At 42.2% G+C, this 18,536-nt stretch overlaps 1 protein-coding gene across 6 annotated transcripts in view; it reads left to right on the top strand.

Annotated features, from left to right (window-relative positions):
* CLCN3 (chloride voltage-gated channel 3) overlaps window positions 1-18,536 on the top strand; it is a 91,917-nt gene that overhangs the window by 19,412 nt on the left and 53,969 nt on the right. For 2 of the 6 annotated variants that reach the window (XM_065907968.1, XM_065907970.1), the window contains exon 1: window positions 17,428-17,601. The exons of the other annotated variants lie outside the window; for them this stretch is intronic. In XM_065907968.1, the coding sequence (XP_065764040.1) occupies window positions 17,523-17,601 (79 nt within the window). In that variant the 5' untranslated portion in view covers window positions 17,428-17,522. Of the gene's footprint in view, window positions 1-17,427; window positions 17,602-18,536 lie in introns of those variants that run through there. 6 annotated transcript variants of the gene reach the window in all.

An 18,536-nucleotide genomic window follows, 5' to 3' on the forward strand; every position in this document is an offset into this window, starting at 1 on the left:
TTTCACATGTATACCACAAGCTGAGCCTCAGAACTCGGAGAGCACGCAAGCAGCGTAGCACACAGGACTGCAAGGTGGACTGTCTGTTTTGGCCTCGCGACCTGTCCACCTCTGCTGGAACTTCCCTCCCCTTCTGAGCTCTTACGGAGAGTCCAGCATTTTCATTTGAACAGATGTAGCTTTATTCAGAATGTTTGTGTTTGGGTCGCATGTACCCCTGGGCGGCACGTTCACCAGTACTGTCTACACGAGTGATTTCAGAGGAGAAGGCCTGGGAAGTGGAGGCTGAGGGGCCAGGCCAGGAGCTGGCTGGCCATCTCCTTGGATCCCTCTCAGGGTTTGGCAGACCTCACAGTCCAGGGGCCAGGCCTTAGTCCTGCAGACCTGGAAGCAGGGCATTAGCCCCGCCAACTGAGCTGTTGCTTAGAAGTGGATTCATATTAACCAGGATATTAGATCTTGTTAGATGAAAACTGCTAATGTATTTACAATGAGAAATATACTGATGTGTTACTTCTTTTGAGAGAAAAGACGTAAATCACCATATAAGGACACACAGAATTCAGTACTTAACATGAAAAGGATGGAGCAAAAGGAAAACAGGTTGAAATGCAAGAAATCTAGAGATGAATGAGGCCAGTGAAAACTTAACAGCTATGTACTTTCTGAGGGGAGACTGGGAATTTGGCTCTAAGCTTTGTACTGGTGAGTGAAACTGGGAAACCTGTTCAGTTAAGCGATTCTCGGTGTTTATGAGAGAAAAACTCGAGTTTCTCAGTGGATTCCCTGTTACTGACTTTAAGATAATTCGTTTTTGAGTGACATGATGGAATGATTTCTTTCTACGCACTAGGCTGATTTTCAGGACTGTGGTTGCAGTGAACAGCAGTGACTTTCACAGGGCTTCCTTTTGTAATAACATCTGTTAGCATCACCAGCTTGAATCACAAGACCTAATTCCACGCGGGCACTGTTATTATATGGTACAGGCATTGATCATTTATGGTGTCCTGGCAGGATCCATAGATATGTTTCAAACTGTTTTGGAACAGGCGGACAGCGTAGAGTTTCAGAAGTCATCAAGGTCTATTGCTATTGTCATTTTATTTTATTTTTTTTGCTGGAAGGTTTTAGATAACATTAGATAGTAGTGATTTTAGAATTATATCTTGGAATTATAGCAGCTACATACTTATATTCAGCTCATCTTCCTTAAGCATTTGAAGAGCCTAACACAACCTAAGACTGAATAGAAGGCACTAGAAGTCCCCTTAATGAGAAGTGGAGGCTGTACTCATGGGCAGAGTCAGGGGCCTTTCTTGAAAATCATTTTGTATCTACTGGAAGATACAACTAAATGATTAACAGAAGGTCCAGAACTTATATTCCATGTGATATGGTCACAATAATTGCAGCTATGATAAATTTGAAAGGGAGTAGCTACCCATAGACATTTTATTTTATTTATTTATTTTTTTCCCATAGACATTTTAAAAAGAAAAAAGGTAAAACAAAACATTCTCCAACTCCCACTTCCTCCATCACCAATTCCTGGAGTCCACCCAAACCCATGTCCATTGAGTTGGTGATGCCATCTAACCATCTCATCCTCTGTCGTCCCCTTCTCCGCCTGCCCTCAATCTTTCCCAGCATCAGGGTCTTTTCAAATGAGTCAGTTCTTCGCATCAGGTGACCAGAGCTTCAGCTTCTACATCAGTCCTTCCAGTGAACACACAGGACTGATCTCCTTTAGGATGGACTGGTTGGATCTCCTTGCAATCCAAGGGACTCTCAAGAGTCTTCTCCAACACTACAGTTCAAAAGCATCAATTCTTCAGGGCTCAGCTTTCTTTATAGTCCAACTCTCACATCCATACATGACTACTGGAAAAACCATAGCCTTGACTAGATGGACCTTTGTTGGCAAAGTAATGTCTCTGCTTTTTAATGTGCTATCTAGGTTGGTCATAACTTTCCTTCCAAGGAGTAAGCGTCTTTTAATTTCATGGCTGCAGTCACCATCTGCAGTCATTTTGGAGCCCCCAAAAATAAAGTCAGTCATTGTTTCCACTGTTTCCCCATCTATTTACCATGAAGTGATAGGACTGGATGGTTACAATATCAACATTTACCATATTAAGAATTAAAACCAAAATATCATCCTCTTAAATTTATTAAAAAATAGCAAAACTCCTATACTGTAACATTAATAAGTTTTTTAAGCTAAAAATTAAAATTAACTGTATGTTCAAAAGTAAAAATAAACTGAGAAGCGTGATATTGTTTCATGTTTTTATAACTATGTCTAATGTCTGGTTTCATAGGAAACAAAACATCTAGATTCTTAGATCTGTTTTTCCACTCAGCCTTGTGTGATATGTTGTTTGGTTGAAACATTTGAGAAATAGTTAAGAAAATTTGGCCTTATACAAATATTGAGTTGGCCGAAAAATTCATGCAGATTTTTCCACTACATCTTTTTTTTTTTTTTTTTTTTAGATTTTTCCATTACATCTTATGGAAAAACTCAAACAATTTTTTTTTTGCCAACCCAATATATAGTTAGATTAAACAAATAATAATACTAATTTAATAGCCTTTTCAGATCATTGTGGATATTCTTCTTTGATACTACAGACAAACTCAACAAATGGTAATGTCCAGAGGTTAACTGCAGTATGGCAACTGAACCCACAGTGATGAAAGTTTTTTGGTTAGTTAAAATCCGTGAGCCCATCTTGTGCTTTGAATGGCTCTATCGCTCATGCCTACATTTATAATACGCATAGTGCTCAGTCGTGTCTGATTCTTTGTGACCCCGTGGACTGTAGCCTGCCAGGCTCCTCTGTCCGTGGGATTCTCCAGCCAAGAATACTGGAGTGGTGGAACTTCCCTGGTGGTCCAGTGGCTAAGACTCTGAGCTCCCAGTGCAGGATCCTGAGTTCAGTGCCTGGTCAGGGAACTAGATCCCCTGTGCTGCAACTAAGATCCGGTGAAGCCAAATACATAAAATTAAAAAAAAAAAATGCTGGAGTGGGTTGTCTCTTCCTTCTCCAGGGAATCTCCCTGACCCAGGGATCAAACCCGAGTCTCCTGCATCTCCTGCATTGGCAGGCGGAGTCTTTACCACTGAGCCACCTGGGAAACCCCTATAATATGCATTAGTTGTTTGGAAGTTGTCGCTAGTTTATTAGTTTGCTAGGGCTGCCTTAACACAGACTGGGTGCCTTCAACAACAGAAATTAACTTCCTCACAGTTCTGGAAACTTCCTCACAGTTCTCAAGGCTGAAGGCCCGAGACGGAGGTGTTGGCAGGGCTGTTGGTTTCTTCTGAGGCCTCTGTCCTTGGCTTGTAAGTGTCTGTCTTCTCGCGGTGTCCTCACAGGGTCTGTATGTCTGAGGCCTAATGACTTGAGTTTACTAATCCTCCTGGATTAGGCCCCGCCCCAGTGACCTTACTTAATGTGAATTACTCTTATAAAGGTCACATTCTGAGGTGCTGGGGCAGGGGGCAGGGTGTTCTTGTACTCATTTGGTGGGGCACAGTTCAGCCCATAACAGATTTCTTCAGATCTTGCTAATGTTCTCATTATTTTATTACACAAAACCTGTGAGTCATGTTTTTCAGTGTGGACACCAAAAATCCCACGATCCCATCAGAAGTCTTCACCTGTTGGGAAGGTGTCAGGCCCCCACTGGTGACTACACCTTTCCCAAAATGTAATATTTGCTTTTCCTCAAGATGACACCATTGCTGAACAGTCTATGCAAAAGGGTTTTGTGTGTTCTTTCCATTAAAACGATGTACAGTCAAGAGTTGCAGTTTCATAAACTGAGTAACTTCTGCTGTTTCACGAGAGGCATTTGTAAGGGAATCAGGCTTTTATTGTCTAATGATAATGTGGTGGTAGAGAATTCAGTGCCCGCCAGTCTGTGTTGGTGGCACTTGTGAAGGTGAAAGTCACTCAGTCGTGTCTGACTCTTTGAGACCCTATCGGCTATACAGTCCATGGAATGCAGGCCAGAATACTGGAGTGGGTAGCCTTTTCCCTCTCCAGGAGATCTTCCCAACCCAGGGATCGAACCCAGGTCTCCTGCAGTGTAGGAGCCACCAGGGAAGTTCCGCTGCTACTGGATTTGTACTAAAAGGCAGCCACTACCTACTACGTGTTGCTCCTGCACTATGAATATAGTGAAAGAGAGTCTTGTGGAGGCTGAATAATCTCCCTCCCCCGCCCCTGTGATTGGTGCCTGGAGCCTGTTAATATGTTACTTTACATGATAGAAGGGACTCTGCAATTTGAATAAGTAAAGAATCTTGAAATGGAGCCATTATCCTGGATCATCTGGGTAGCTCCACTGAAGTCCCAAGCATCCTTAAATGGAAGAGGCGGGAGGATGAGTCTGAAACCAGGGTTGGCCAGCTGAGAGAGTTGCAGGGAGAAAGCCTATTCTGACTCCATGTTGGAATCTGTTTCTTTGACTTGCTTTCATTATTATAATCATACTCAATAGCTTGCCTGGAGAACCCTGCCCCTCTGCTTGGCTGTAAACTAAAGTGCCTTTGTTCAGCTCTTGGAGAGTGAGTTTGTCCCTGCCCACCTGTGAATAGACACACACCCTGACCAAAGGCTGGCAGCTCCCTTGAAGATATTTTGCTAGACTGAAGACCCTTTCACTTTACTTCCCCACTGCATCTCCCTCTCCTGCCTTTTGACTTTAGTTCCTCATTGCTTCTTTCTCTCTAATCTATAAAAGAACCTGGCTTGCATACCCCAATGAGATGGTTATTTTGAGGCACTAGCCTGCCATCTTCTTGGTCTGCCGGCTCCCCGATGAAAGTTTCTTTCTTGCCTCAGCACCTGGTCTCAGATTCATTGGCCTGTCATGTGGCGAGCAGAGTGAGCTTGGACTCAGTGACAAGAGGAAGGGGCCATGGGCCAGGGAAAGAAGCTGAGATGAGCGTGGAGGTGATTCTCCCTTCCTCCAGAAGGGGCGCCCCCACAGACACCTGAACTGTGCACTTCTGACTTCCATAAGTGGCTGAGAACACATCATGTCATTTCAGATCATTGAACCTGTGCTCATCTGCCACTGTCGTGGTAGGTGGCCTGCGCAGAAATCTCATCTCAGGAAAAATGCTGTGGACCACCTTGGTGTCTCCAGGGCTCTGTGGGCACACGTGACCACACTGTGGGAATTCTGACGAGATAAGCCAGCTGCAAGATGCACACGGGGAACTGAGTGCGGTGCCTTGTTGTCTGGTGTTTTATAAGCAATATGAATGGAAGGGCTTATATAAAAAGGGCAAAATCTGCGTGTATAATCTGATCCCAGTTCTCCAAATACGGAATACACACATACACACACCCTGCACACATTTGGTGGGAGACACACCAAAATAGTGAATTTTCTCTGGATGGTGGAGTCTTTTTAATGCTTCTTAAATTATTTTTGTTTGTTTGTTTTGGCTGTGCTGAGTCTTTCCTGCTGCGGGGGCTCTAGTTGTGATGGTGCAGGTCTCTTCCTTCGGTGACTTCCCTCACTGTGGGGCACACGCTCTCCCTAGGCATGTAGCTGCAGTAGTTGCAGCACTGGCTGAGTTTCATCGTGGCATGTGGGATCTTTCCGGATCAGGGATCAAACCCGTGTCTTCTGCATTAACAGGCAGACTCTTTACCACTGAACCACCAGGGAAGCCCCTTGTTAATGCTTTCTGGTGTTTTGCAAATTGTCACCAATTTGTCTGCAGATTTATAAAACTGAGCCAAAACTTCCAACTGACTGTAAGGTGCATTTGTCCGTATAGAAAGATCAAAAGTGTTTTCTGAACTGTTTAACTTGCTTTATAACTGAAATGTTTATACGGCAAACATTCTGTGTTGCTCTCTCGCTGGGCCTTGTGAATGTTAGGGTAGAGCTTGTGCCTGGCTGGCTTAGCTCCAGGTCTTTGCACACCTTTCCTCTGCCTGTAACACCTGTCATTACCTGTGCCTTGCTGCTCAGGTTTTACCTCATGCCCCTGGAAAGCCTTCCCTGACTTCTCAGGCGTGGGTTAAGACCCTCCTGTGTCGTGAGCTACGTTGCTTCTGTTGTGTGTTTGCTTTCTTAGCTTTTCTTATTTATTTTGGTTGTAGCTTGCCTTCTTCCTGGACTAAGCTTGCCATCTTTCAGTATATTTATCCTACTAATTCATGTTGGCCGGAAAGTCATTTGTTTTTCTGTCTGCTTTGTTCCGTTTAGGGCTGATCCATTATGTACTAGTGGCATTTCTTAACTCTTGATGAGCAATCTTATTTTCTTTATTTCTAAACTTTGTGGCATTGGGATGTTAGTCAACCATGGTCAGCCATGGAGGTGGTTTATTTCATTCTCCCTTCTTAAAATATCTAATATATTGGCGTACATCCAGTAGAAGCTTGTTGAAAGTTTACTGCTTTATAAAATATTCATCCTGTTTAACATATTAGCTAGGTTTGCTTTATAATGTTTAGGAGGCTTTTTTTTTCCTTTTTTACTTATTTAACTAATATAGGTGTGTTGAGGAAGTTTTGGTTTAACTGGACACACATGGCGCCAGTGGAGGGGCAGGAACTGTCATACGTATCACACGTATGATCACACGTATTGTCACAGCGTATCACACGGGGGCCCCAAATGAAGAGTCCTCAGGAGGGAAAAGCCGCAAGATAGAAGAGGTAGGCTACGTCCAGTGCCCTGGAGGTAGTCGTGTCAGCACTTCTGCTTCTCATCTTTCTTATCTAAAAAATGAATGTGAAATATCTACTCTACTCACCCAACTCAGATTAATCCTGGAAACAAGATAGAACAATAATAGTAGAAGAAATCGTACAAATATTACCGCTACATGTGTGAGTCCTTTGTGGCAGTTTTGGCTTGGGTTCTCAAAGGTTATTTGTACTTAGTCAAACAGATTACATCATGACATTCACATAGGTTATCCTGGATTCATAATAATCTCATACAGTTAACGGCAGGGTTTAGTGATGACGCGGGTTGTGTTGGAGAGGTGCTGATTCTAGACCTGGGGCAGGGAAGATACAAGGGATGTAGCACCAGAAGGAAGGAAATGCTCAGAAACAGAAAGACCAAGACGGGTCAAAGGAACACTGGAAGGAACCCGAGAGAGCACCTTGTGGCCAAACCTGAGCCACGGAGCACAAAAATAAGGTAGGACTGCATTAGAACCAACGCGTAGGATCAGTGTACACGAGTTCATTTATGCGATGTAAATGACAAGAGCCGAAATAAATGACCGAACATTTTATAAGTGGGGGAGAAAAGACAAGTCTCCCGGATAATTTCTGTAGCTGTCCCACCCTTGAGGAGGAGGAGCTGCCTTCCTCCCTCCATCTCCCTTGATGATGAGCTGGATGTGGTGACTGTCCTCCCCAGACTAGAGCCTGGGACGCTAGGAGCTCTGCAGTGGAGAGAGCTGGCCAAGCCCGTCACACCAGACACTGGAGGTGCCACCTCCAGTGAGGCCGTGTGGGCATCGCATACCCCCAGCATGTGACGAGAAGGCCACTTGCCTTGGTGATTCTCTTTCCAAAGACTCATAACCCCAGTCTAAGCACAGGAGGAACTGTAGACAAAGCCAGACTGATGGGGACAAGGTCATGACAAAGAAGGAGAGACTGAGAAACTGTCAGGACCAGATGAGTTGAGAGATGCGCTGCCTAAATGCAGTGTGGTGTCCTGGATGGGACCCTGGGGTACAGAGAGGACAGTGGCAGAGGCTGCTGAAGCCAGAGAATGTCTGGCCTTTCCTGAGTGAAACGGTTTCTCAGTCAGTTTCTCAGCTGAGAAAAACATGCCCTGGACACACAGGACATTGTGAAAGTGAAGTGAAAGAAAGTCACTCAGTCGTGTCCGACTCTGCGACCCCATGGCCTATACAGTCCATGGAATTCTCCAGGCCAGAGTCCTAGAGTGGGTAGCCTTTCCCTTCTCCAGGGGATCTTCCCAACCCAGGGATTGAGTTCAGGTCTCCTGCATTCCAGGTGGGTTCTTTACCAGCTGAGCCACAAGCGAAGCCCAAGAATACTGCAGAGGGTAGCCTATCCCTTCTCCAGCAGATCTTCCCTACTTAGGAATCAAACCAGGGTCTCCTGCATTGCAGGAAGACTCTTTACCAACTGAGCTATGAGGGAAGCCCACACAGGATATTAACTGGGAATTAATAATTGGGATGGTAGTCTAGGAGGCTGAGTGAGAGATACTCAGGACCCCTTTGTACAGTTTTTGCCACTGTCTTACACAGCTAGAATTAGTCCAGAGTAACGTTTATTTAAAAAAAAGAGTCCAAAAGCATTAACTTACAAATAATAAAAGCAAAATGTGCTTATTGTAGAAAATGTGATTGATAGAAATTAAACATGCTAAATTAAGATCCCTCATAATCCTGCTACTCATAGGTAACTGACTGTTTCGGCGTATTTTTTTCTAGAGTGACTTCTATGTATTTTCCATCCACCAAGTAATTGTTAGGCTCCTTTGTGGGCCAGGCGCCATGCCAGGTGCTGGAGATGGAGCAGTGAACAAGAATGGTGTGCGTCCCTCTCACGGAGTCTGGGCTCTGCTGAGAGGGAAAGCCCCACTGAGATCAGTGATAACCCCGCAGGAAACAGTGACAGTGGTGTCCTGGGGAATGCTGTAAGGCAGCAGTGTGGGCGTGAGGACATGTAAGAGAGGCGATCTCAGATGCATCACTGGAGGTGACAACTGAAAAACGAGGAGTTGAGGTGACGGGGGCAAGGAGTGGGGTGCTGGGAGCTGAGGTACAAGTGCAGGTACAGTCAGAGATCCTTGGGGAGGAAGGAGTTAGGGGCTAGAGAGGGAAGGGACTGTGGCTGGAGGGGTCGTTAAGCAAGGTTGAAACTCTGCATTTTAAGGTTTGGCTCTTTCCCCTGAAGAGTGACGGGGGAGTAGTGTGATGAGAGTGACTTTAGAAGACTGCTCAGCTGCCGCGTGTGCAGATGGATTAGAAGGTAGTGAGAGCAGGGGGGTGAGCGTCGTAGGTCAGAAGGGAGATGACGGCTTCTCAGGTGGGCAGAGTGACCTGCAGAGCAGATGGAGTCAGCAGGGACTCCCAGGTGAATCAAGCCAGATGTACGGACTGGATGGGGGCTGGGGGTGAAAGGGAGAGTTCTGTGTTATTAGCATGTGAAGCTGGTAGTGCCATGTACACGGTGGAACCGGGGACCTTTTTCAGTTAATATTAAAAACAGTGCCGTATGTTACAAAAGCATACCTTAACTTTAATGGTTGCATGATGTTTGAATACATGAATGTGTTCTGAATTCCTGGAAAAAAATTATTGGGAGAAAGGCATTTATTAACATTTGTTAATGTGTAGTGAATACATTTTGAAAATGGATGGTAGAATTGTTGCTAAAAAGTCGCTAAGATGGTTGGAGTTCGTCAGTTTCTGTGAATAAGAATAATGAAGTTTGTTTGGTATCAGCTGCAGGTAGAACATGTTAATAACATAATCCAACAGTAATTTTTCAGTAAACTCAGTGTCCTCGCCTGGCACTTTGTAAGCAGAAACAAATTACTGACAGTGTAAGATTATGGCACAGCTCAGAAACGCAAGAAATGTATTCTGAATTAGAATAACTTGACTGTGCTCCAGCTTTTCAGAGGTTATGTATGCGCATGAGGTCTTCAGCAGGTGACAAGTTGGTTTTAGTTTCATCCGGCATCTCCCGATAACGTTGGTGGCACTGCTCTAATGAGTGAGGCATTTGCTTTAAAGTTGAATTTGGCAACATAAACTCAACCCTTTAAAACAACATGAAGTGGCTATATCATGAATCCTCAGTAAAAGGTTTTTTAGAAATACTTAAAGTTAATAAAACAAGGCCACTATCATTTAATGGCTATCTGTCAGGAGAAGGTCAAAACTCTTTCAAACACTCTGCTCAGAATTATTTTTAAAAATGAGCAAATAATTCTAGAGTTGATCTGATACTTATTCTAAGCACTGTCATGTTCTTAATACATTTGACACCTTTCAGATTCTGTTGCCAACTAACTTGTAAATTTTCTCTGCACCTGTATCTCCTACCTAATATACGCAGAGTAGGGGACTTCCTGAATTTATGTGCATACATATGGGTAAGGTCATGTGTTTAGGGAGAGCTAACTCATACTAAGTTTATGAAGTGCTGTGATTCAAGATGTTACTAACAAACTAGGAAAAAGTTGGTCTGGTAAAGGGGTGCCTTAATGAAATTAGTCTATTATACCAATGGCAATCAAATGATGGTTGGATATTCTCAGAAAGATCATTGGGAAGATGTGAGCTTAGTTTTGATTATCATCTATAGATTCTGATGATATTTACCTCAGATGTCACCTGTAATTACTGTTAATTGCTCTACAGAAAGAAGTCCATAGAAAGTTATTGAAATTACTAGGTCAGTAAATAATTGTTTAGTATTATACTCTACCTCCTTACCCTAATGTCATGATGTAATGAATTATTGCTCTGTGCATGGAGACCATTACTTATGAACTCTTCTTGGGAGAATTGAGAAAACAGTTAAATCCTGTTTTGTGCAGTGGTTCCAGTTAAGAATTGAAAAAGGCTTCAGAAGTTATGAAGTAAACCTATAAAATCATCAGTTGAGGTAAATATTACTACCTAAAATCATAGGGAGTCAGTGGACTGGTTTAAACAGTTCTAAAACACTAGCATTTAGAGGAAATTCCTTAGAAGAATCTATGCTTAGAACAAATGAAAGTCAGAGTAGCTTATTATGAACCTGTCAGTGTAGATTATTGTGAACATGTTACTTGTAACTTGTTTGAGACTGTAAATAAGATTCGACTAGAGGGTGTTAGGATAGGGAAGAAAAAGTAATAATAAATCCACACTAAATGCTAATAGAATCAGAGATGGCAGGATAAATTTCTAACTCAAAGACTTTTGAATTGTGACGTATGACACACATCATAGAGATGCGTAAAGCATACCTGTACAGAGTGAGCTACTGCACGCAAGCACTTTTGCAACCTGCTCAGACTAAGAAAACAAGCACGACTGCACTCCAGCAGCTTCCTGCCCACACCCCTCTCCCTTTCTCTGGAGAGAAATACTGTTACCTCTTTGTCCGGCCACTTTGTTGCTTTCGTTTATGGTTTGATCATCTAGGTATGCATCATTGGGACTATCATGTAGCATGCCCTGCTTTTGAAGATTAAATAAATTGAATCATACAATACATATTCCTTTGTTTCTTGCATGATTTTCAAGAATCTTCTTTGTTGCAGGGAGTAGCTGTTGTGACGTTGCTCTAGACTGTGTCACTCTTTTTTGTCAAGATGCCACAGTATAGATATTCATTCTGCTACTGATGGATCTACTAGTTCTTAACCATTTCTGGTGGGTACAGACACTGCTGTGTTAACTATGGTCCGTGTATCCTGGTGGGTATGTGCACAAGTTTCATTGGCCTGGGTGTGAACTTGTCAGGTTGTAGGCTTTGTTTTTTATAGTGACTCAGTTTACACTCAGGTGACTATGTATGACAGCTCCACCTTCACCAGCTGCTTGGTGTTGCCTGACTTTTGATGTTGTCCATCTGCTGAGTGTGTCATGGATTCTGATTGTGGCTTTAATTTGCATTTCCTTGGCATCTTTTCATGCTGAGGGACTATTTGAAAAAATTTTTTGAAGTACCTATTCAAGTCATTTGCTGATTCTTCTATTGACCTGTGTGTCTTAGAGATATGTAAACGTTAGTCATTTTCTATATACAAGCTTTCCATTACATGATCATAAATATCTTTTATTCTATGGGTGGTGTTTCATTCTCTGTCTTAGTCTGTTTGGCCTGCTATAACAGAAATAGCACAGACTGGGTGGCTCTAACCATGTGCATTAATTTCCCACAGTTCTAGAGGCCAGCACACTCCATGTCTGGTGCAGAGGGGCTGCTTCTGGTTCCTGGTCTGCCATTTTTTCTGTGTGCTTCAGGGAGCTGTTATAAGGGCACTAACCCCCTTCATGAGGGCTCCACCCTCGTGACCTAATCACCTCCCAGAGGCCCCACCTCCAGATGCCACCACACTGGTAATTATTTCTCTCTGTATACATTTTGGTGGGATACACACATTCAGTTGTAACATTCTTCTAATGGACAGACTCTGTTCATCAGATGTTCTTAATTGTAATATGGTCCTGGATAATAATGTTTTGTGTTATGACTGATGGTTTTTGTGTCTTGATGAAAAATTTCCCTGCCCTCAGTTCATGAAGATATTTCTCCCTACTATTTTGTGAGAGTTTCGTTAGCCTTCCACATTCAGGTCTATAATCATCTGAGCAATTTTTGTAAATGTGTGTGGGTTAGGGTGTATACAATTTTTTTTTTCATGGAAATAGCCAGTGGTCCAAATACCACTTATTTAAGAAAACCATTTTTTACCTACTCTTTTATAGAGCCACCTCTGCTATATATCAAGGGTCAATATATAAAGGAGGGTCTATTTCTAGACTCCCTATTATGTACTTTTGGTTATTTTCATAGCTTTATGTCAAAAGCACTCTGTTTAAATCACTGTAAGTCTATAAACAGTCTCAGTGCCTAGTAAATAAAGCAACTCTCCCCTGTTCTCTAAGAGTGCCTTATTTATTCCTGGGCCTTTTTATTTCCATGTAAGTTTTAGCAGTTTGCCACAAAAATGTCTTTTTTTTTTTTTTTAATAAAGTATAGTTGATACACAGTGTTGTTAGTTCTTGTTGGGATATTGACTGTCATCTTATTAAGTCTGTAGATCAGTTTGAACTGAAAGGTTCATGAACAAGATGTACTTCTCCATATATTTGTCTTTTTAAATGCCTTTAGTCTTCCTACTGACTTTTGTCTTCATTCTTTATTACACTTGTTTATAGGTAATTTTTAAATGCTATTGCTATTTAGTGCAATTTTTATTTTAAAATTTAACATGCTAACTGCTGGTATATTTTGAAATTCAGTTGTTTGTTAAATATTGATTTTTAAAAATTTATCCACTTTAGCTCTTACTAATTCTAATGACTTATTTGTGATGTCTTGACGATATAGTCATATCATTGGTTAGTAGTGGAAAATTGAGCCAACTTGGGCACTGAGGTCTGTTTTAACTACTGTTCAGCTCTAGGTAGTGGTGGTTGTTTTTCTGTATCTATTGCATTGCTGCTGCTGCTGCTCTATTGCATTATGTATGTCTAAAAGATGATTCTTTTAAAGACTACTACATCTAAAAAATAAATAATTCCTTATAATCAGTGATCTTCTCTATTTCACATTTTCCCAATTGTTTCCCAATTGTTACATTGAAACTGGTTGATAAATCCTTTAAATCTTTAAAAAAAAAATTTCTACAGGTTCCTCCAAGCCCCGCCCCTGTTTTTTTTTTGTTTTTTTTTAAATTCGTTTGTTGATGAAGAAATTTGGTCATTTGTTTCCCATTTTGGGTTTTCTGAATTGTGTTCCTGAGCTCTCACTTAACATGTGTCTCTGTTTTTTTGTTTCCAGTAAATTGGTAGTTAGATCTAAAGGCAAAAAATACTTTTATTTTTAAAGTACTTCTAATGTAGATTTTTTGGGACCTGTGGATTAGGAGGGGTTGAAAGATTATATATACCCATGTATGTGTATTACAGTGTATGGTTATACACTATCCTGAGTATACCTGCCTCCCTGATTCACACACCCCCAGACTACCACATCAGTTTGAGGGTAGAACCAGGGAGCATCTGGGGAGTAGAGACACCTTCCCCCTTTGAAGTTTTAAGTCCTTTCATGTGCTGCCAATTCTTGGTTTTGGTTCTTCAGAGTTTTCGTCCTGAGCGTCGACTTAAAATGCACAATGTGAGAATTGTGGGTTAAACTTTATTTGGGGCAAAATGATGACTGTAGTCAGGGAGACAGCACCTCAGATAGCTCTGAGAAGCTGCTCCAAAGCGGTGGGAGGTGGGGAGGTCAGTATGTGACTGTGGTGGGAAGGGTGGGGGGCTGGGTGAGGCCCATCAGCCGGCTCCTGGCTAGTCATGAGGAGCGGAGGTCACTGTGGAGGACTGCAGTGCTTTTCTAGATAAGAAGAGATGCAGGAAATGGGCTCATGAAATCGGCTTCTGAAAACACCTAACTGTCTGAAGACCTGTCCTGCCAGTTTTCCCAGAGCACAGAGTCCTTCGTTCCTGCTCCCACCCTGAACGCCTTTCATGGGATGCTGAACATCAGCAGCTGCAGTGGCTCAGAATTTGACCTCCTAGAGGCAGATGGCAAGTGCCAATCTGTAGGTGCCCTGGGCATCCCCCACCCCACCCCAGTGCCTTGGAATTCTTGAATTTGTCTCCTCTCTTTAACTGTAATTCAGGTTCTTAGTCTGGTAATACCTAATCTGTGTCAAAGTTCTCTTTGGCCACACCTTCCAGGTTACCTTGTCCTTTTTTCTAAAGTATAATGAGAAAGCACCTGAGCCTAAATAATGCTTTCCCTGGAAGAGAATGTGGCAGCCATGGACCCCATAAGCATAAGAAATTTGTTTACTTCTGAAATTCTTTAAATTTTCAGATTACTTAAAAAGATTTATTTCAAAATTAATGAGCGATGTATTTGTTTTTCAAATTTTCAAAATGTAGAGCTATATATACAGTAAAAACTGAATGTACCATCAGCCTCCCCACTTCCATCTCATTCTATCCTGAGTGATAACAATTAAGTCTAGTGCATCTCATTCTAACTGTATACAGATACACTGTATATAATATATACATGCCTACATACAGAAATACAGTGTTCTTTAAAGTATTCATTTTACTCAGGCTACAAAAACGTTTACCTGTGCAATGCCGTCAGTGTATTTTATAGGGAAAGTATTCTTCCCCCTTTAGTTAGTGCTGGCTAGCTGTCATTTTTAGTTTTCCTGTGTGACCAAGTTGTAAATCAGGACAAACAGGTTAAGAGAGTGCCTCCAAGTACCAGGAAAACTTGTAGAGAGCTTTTCATCTTATAAAAAGGCAGGAAAGAATATAAGTAGTATAAAATGAGATTATTTCTAAATGCCATATAGAATGCATTTTTAAAAGTCTTGTAATAGTAGACCTTGACATACCAAAGTACCAAAAAGGACCAAATTTACTCTTGGTTAATTTAGCAAAGTTGGCTCTTTGTTTGAAAGTTAGATTTCCTTGTTTTAAAAAATCATTTCAGAGGTTGGGGGCTGGGACAAGACAGGATCGTGGAGGGGGAGTGGGACGGTGGGTGGGCTAGGCTCTGACGCCTTTCTCCATGCGGAAAAAAGAAAAAAAAATCATTTCCAAGAAAATGTGAAGAAAACAGAAAGAAAGAGCCACCCACGGTCATATCATAAATGCTAATACCAGAACCAGAGAGAATTAGATAGAACATTCCTGTGGCAGTAACTTGTCTATATTCCTTTCCCAGAACCCTTTTACTCCTAAATCCCAGGTGGGGTTTTATAAGAAGGTATGTCTTTCTGAGGTTCAAACTTTTTGAAATAAAAAAATTTGATTTAATCTAACTTTTAAAAAGTTCCCAAATAACTAATAATAACTAAGATGTACTAGACAAATGGTTTTTCCAGTAGTCATGTACGAATGTGAGAGCTGGACAATAAAAAAGGCTGAGCACCAAAGAATTGATGCTTTCGAACTCTGGTCCTGGAGAAGACTCTTGATAGTCCTCTGGACAGCAAGGAGATCAAACCAGTCAATCCTAAAGGAAATCAACCCTGAATAGTCATTGGAAGGACTGATGCTGAAGCTGAAGCTCCAATACTTTGGCCACCTAATGCGAAGAGCCAACTCATTGGAAGAGACCCTGATGCTGGGAAAGACTGAAGGCAGGAGGAGAAGGGGATGACAGAAGATGAGATGGTTGGATGGAATCACCGATTCGATGGACATGAGTTTGAACAAGCTCCGGGAGATAGTGAAGGACAGGGAAGCCTGGCATGCTGCAGTCCACCGGGTTGCAAAGAGTCAGATATGACTGAGCGAATAAGCAACAACTAGACAAGTTGAATATCTCTCTTCTCTTTACTGCTGAGTCCTTTCTTTCCTTCTCTTGCCCGCAATTCTCATATAAAATCATTGAATTGGAGTAGACCTTAGAGTTGGCACATTCAGTGCTTACGAAAACACATTTTACAAAACCCCGTAGTCCTGTGGAACAGCTTCTAATGAATTTTTGTTTAGTGGCATTGCCCACCATAGCTATTTCAGAAAAAGAATCTCATAGTCTGGGGAGGATTCACCTGAGAGGCAGCTGTAAAAATTTGAACTCAGCTTAAATGAGCATTAGCTTTTTCTTTTTTTTTTTTGGAATGACAGTTTGAAATGAAACATACTTTGGTATGTTAAGTTCTACTCTTACAAGACTTTTTAAAAAGATGCATTCTATATGGCATTAATACATAATTTAGTTTTATACTACTTACATTCTTCCCTGCCTTTTTATAAGATGAAAAGCTCTCTGCAAGTTTTCCTGGTATTTGGGGGCACTCTCTTAACCTGTTTTGTCCTGATTTACAACTTGATCATACAGCGAAAAATAAAAATAATAGTTTTTGAAAATAAAAATGATCCATTTTGAAACGTTCTGTAGCCTGAGTTCCCTTATTTCTAAATTTCATAAAATGTCTAGCAAAGAGACCATTAGAGTACACGTTGAGACATATTTCACTGAAGCCCCTTCCCCCCACCTTTTTACAGCACAACGAAAATCTTTGTGAGGTAGGAAAAGTAGAAGTCAGGAGAGAGGAAAATCTCCCAGCTAGTAAGTAAGTCTCTTTTTGCATAATTTGACAACTAGCAAAGCTACCTAGGATGTTAAGTTTCTTTCTTAAGCCTCGACGTCTTTCTTAACTAGCTGGTTCCTGAAGGAAGGAGGTTGCTGAAGGGGATTAGTAATGGTCCAGTTACTGAATTTTTGGAGCCACAGTAGAAGTCTGCATTAGTACATCTTAGATACTTAAGAACAGACTTAAAAACCAAGTGTCTTGAAGACTTTGGTATCTTCTGTTGCTTTATGTTTATGATTCACGTGACGTGGCTACATATAAATTTGTGTATTTATACGGGAAAATCACGTGGCCTTTTTAGCGCGTCATCCCCACTTACCTAAGGTGGGAATGAAATGGTTCATTCCTTCTGTACACGCGTAATTTCTTTGCACAGCTCTGTATTCAGAAATCGAGAAGTAGGTTTCTGTCGCCTTGCTGTAGTTGCCCCCTTGCTGTGGAGGCTGTTTGGTCTGTCACCCCTGGGCTTAGTCACCGTCACACGTTGCGGGGCCTGATTGATGGGGAGGCGAGCCCGTCGCCCTGGCAACCGTGGCGCCTGGGTGACGTCAGCCCGCGAGGCTGCGCGCGCCGACAGGTCGGGCATGGCGACTACCCAACCTGCTGCGGCGGGGTTCCGGGGCGCGCGCGGGCGGTGAGCTCGCGAGCTTTCCCTCGGCTTCTTCCTGCGGACCTCGGCCATGGACGCCGCCTCCGACCCCTACCTGCCCTACGACGGGGGCGGAGACTGCATCCCCCTGCGGGAGCTGCACAAGCGAGGTAACGCGGGTTGTTGGGCTGGTCCCGGCCGCGGTGAGGCCGATGGAGGTCCTGGTCGGCGGTTCCCTCCGTGCGCAGCGCGGCCGCCGTCACTGCGCGCACAGGTCCTGTCGCGGGGCGCGGGCGGCGGTGCTTCTCCTCCTTAATTAAGGTGCCACTGGGTTTCAGCTGCTGTCGCCTACCGTGGAGCTTTGCACCCCGGAGTCAGTTCCTAGGAGAAGCTCTACCTGCTTAAAGAGGAACACATTTTCATGTCAATATTTTTTATTTAGTGTGCTTTCAGCTGAGTGACTACATTGTCTTCCATAGGTATCTGGTAAAAATTCATGGACTGATACCAACATACGGAATCATTTTCACAGATCAGAAAGAATAATAGTAGTTTGTAAAAACCAGAAAAGAGCCCAGCATTCATAGTAAATCTTTCGGCAGGCACTGCCAGAACTGATTACATGTTAATTAAACTGCCCTTTTTTCATTTTTCTTAAACTGATCGTTCTAAAAATAGGCAGTTTTAGAAAAAAAAAATTGAATCTCAAAAAATCTCTGAGCAAAAAAAAAAAAACAAAAAACAAGCTCTGAGCTAGATGCCTTCCTGAGCCGTTATTAGTTTGAATTTATAAACTTCATATTATAAACTCATTTTTTTAAAGTAAGGAAGTCATGATTTTCCTGAGCGTATTTAGCCTCTTTTATTTAAAATATGGTTTTTATTCTGATAACACCTTCTTTTGGTGTTATGTTCCATTAGGATTAAAAAAAGGTAATATATTTAACAAATATTTATTGAATTGTGTCTTCTAGACGATATTTTTGGCTCTGAACAGTTGTAACATCATGTGGTAGCCTGTTGTTTATAAAAGCGTGCTTGAGAAAATGAAGATCATGTTACGTATATTGTCCTTTTTAGTAAAGTATGCATAGGTATATGTGTA

The sequence above is a fragment of the Muntiacus reevesi genome, chromosome 17 (assembly GCF_963930625.1).
Source record: "Muntiacus reevesi chromosome 17, mMunRee1.1, whole genome shotgun sequence".
Lineage (NCBI taxonomy): Eukaryota > Metazoa > Chordata > Mammalia > Artiodactyla > Cervidae > Muntiacus > Muntiacus reevesi.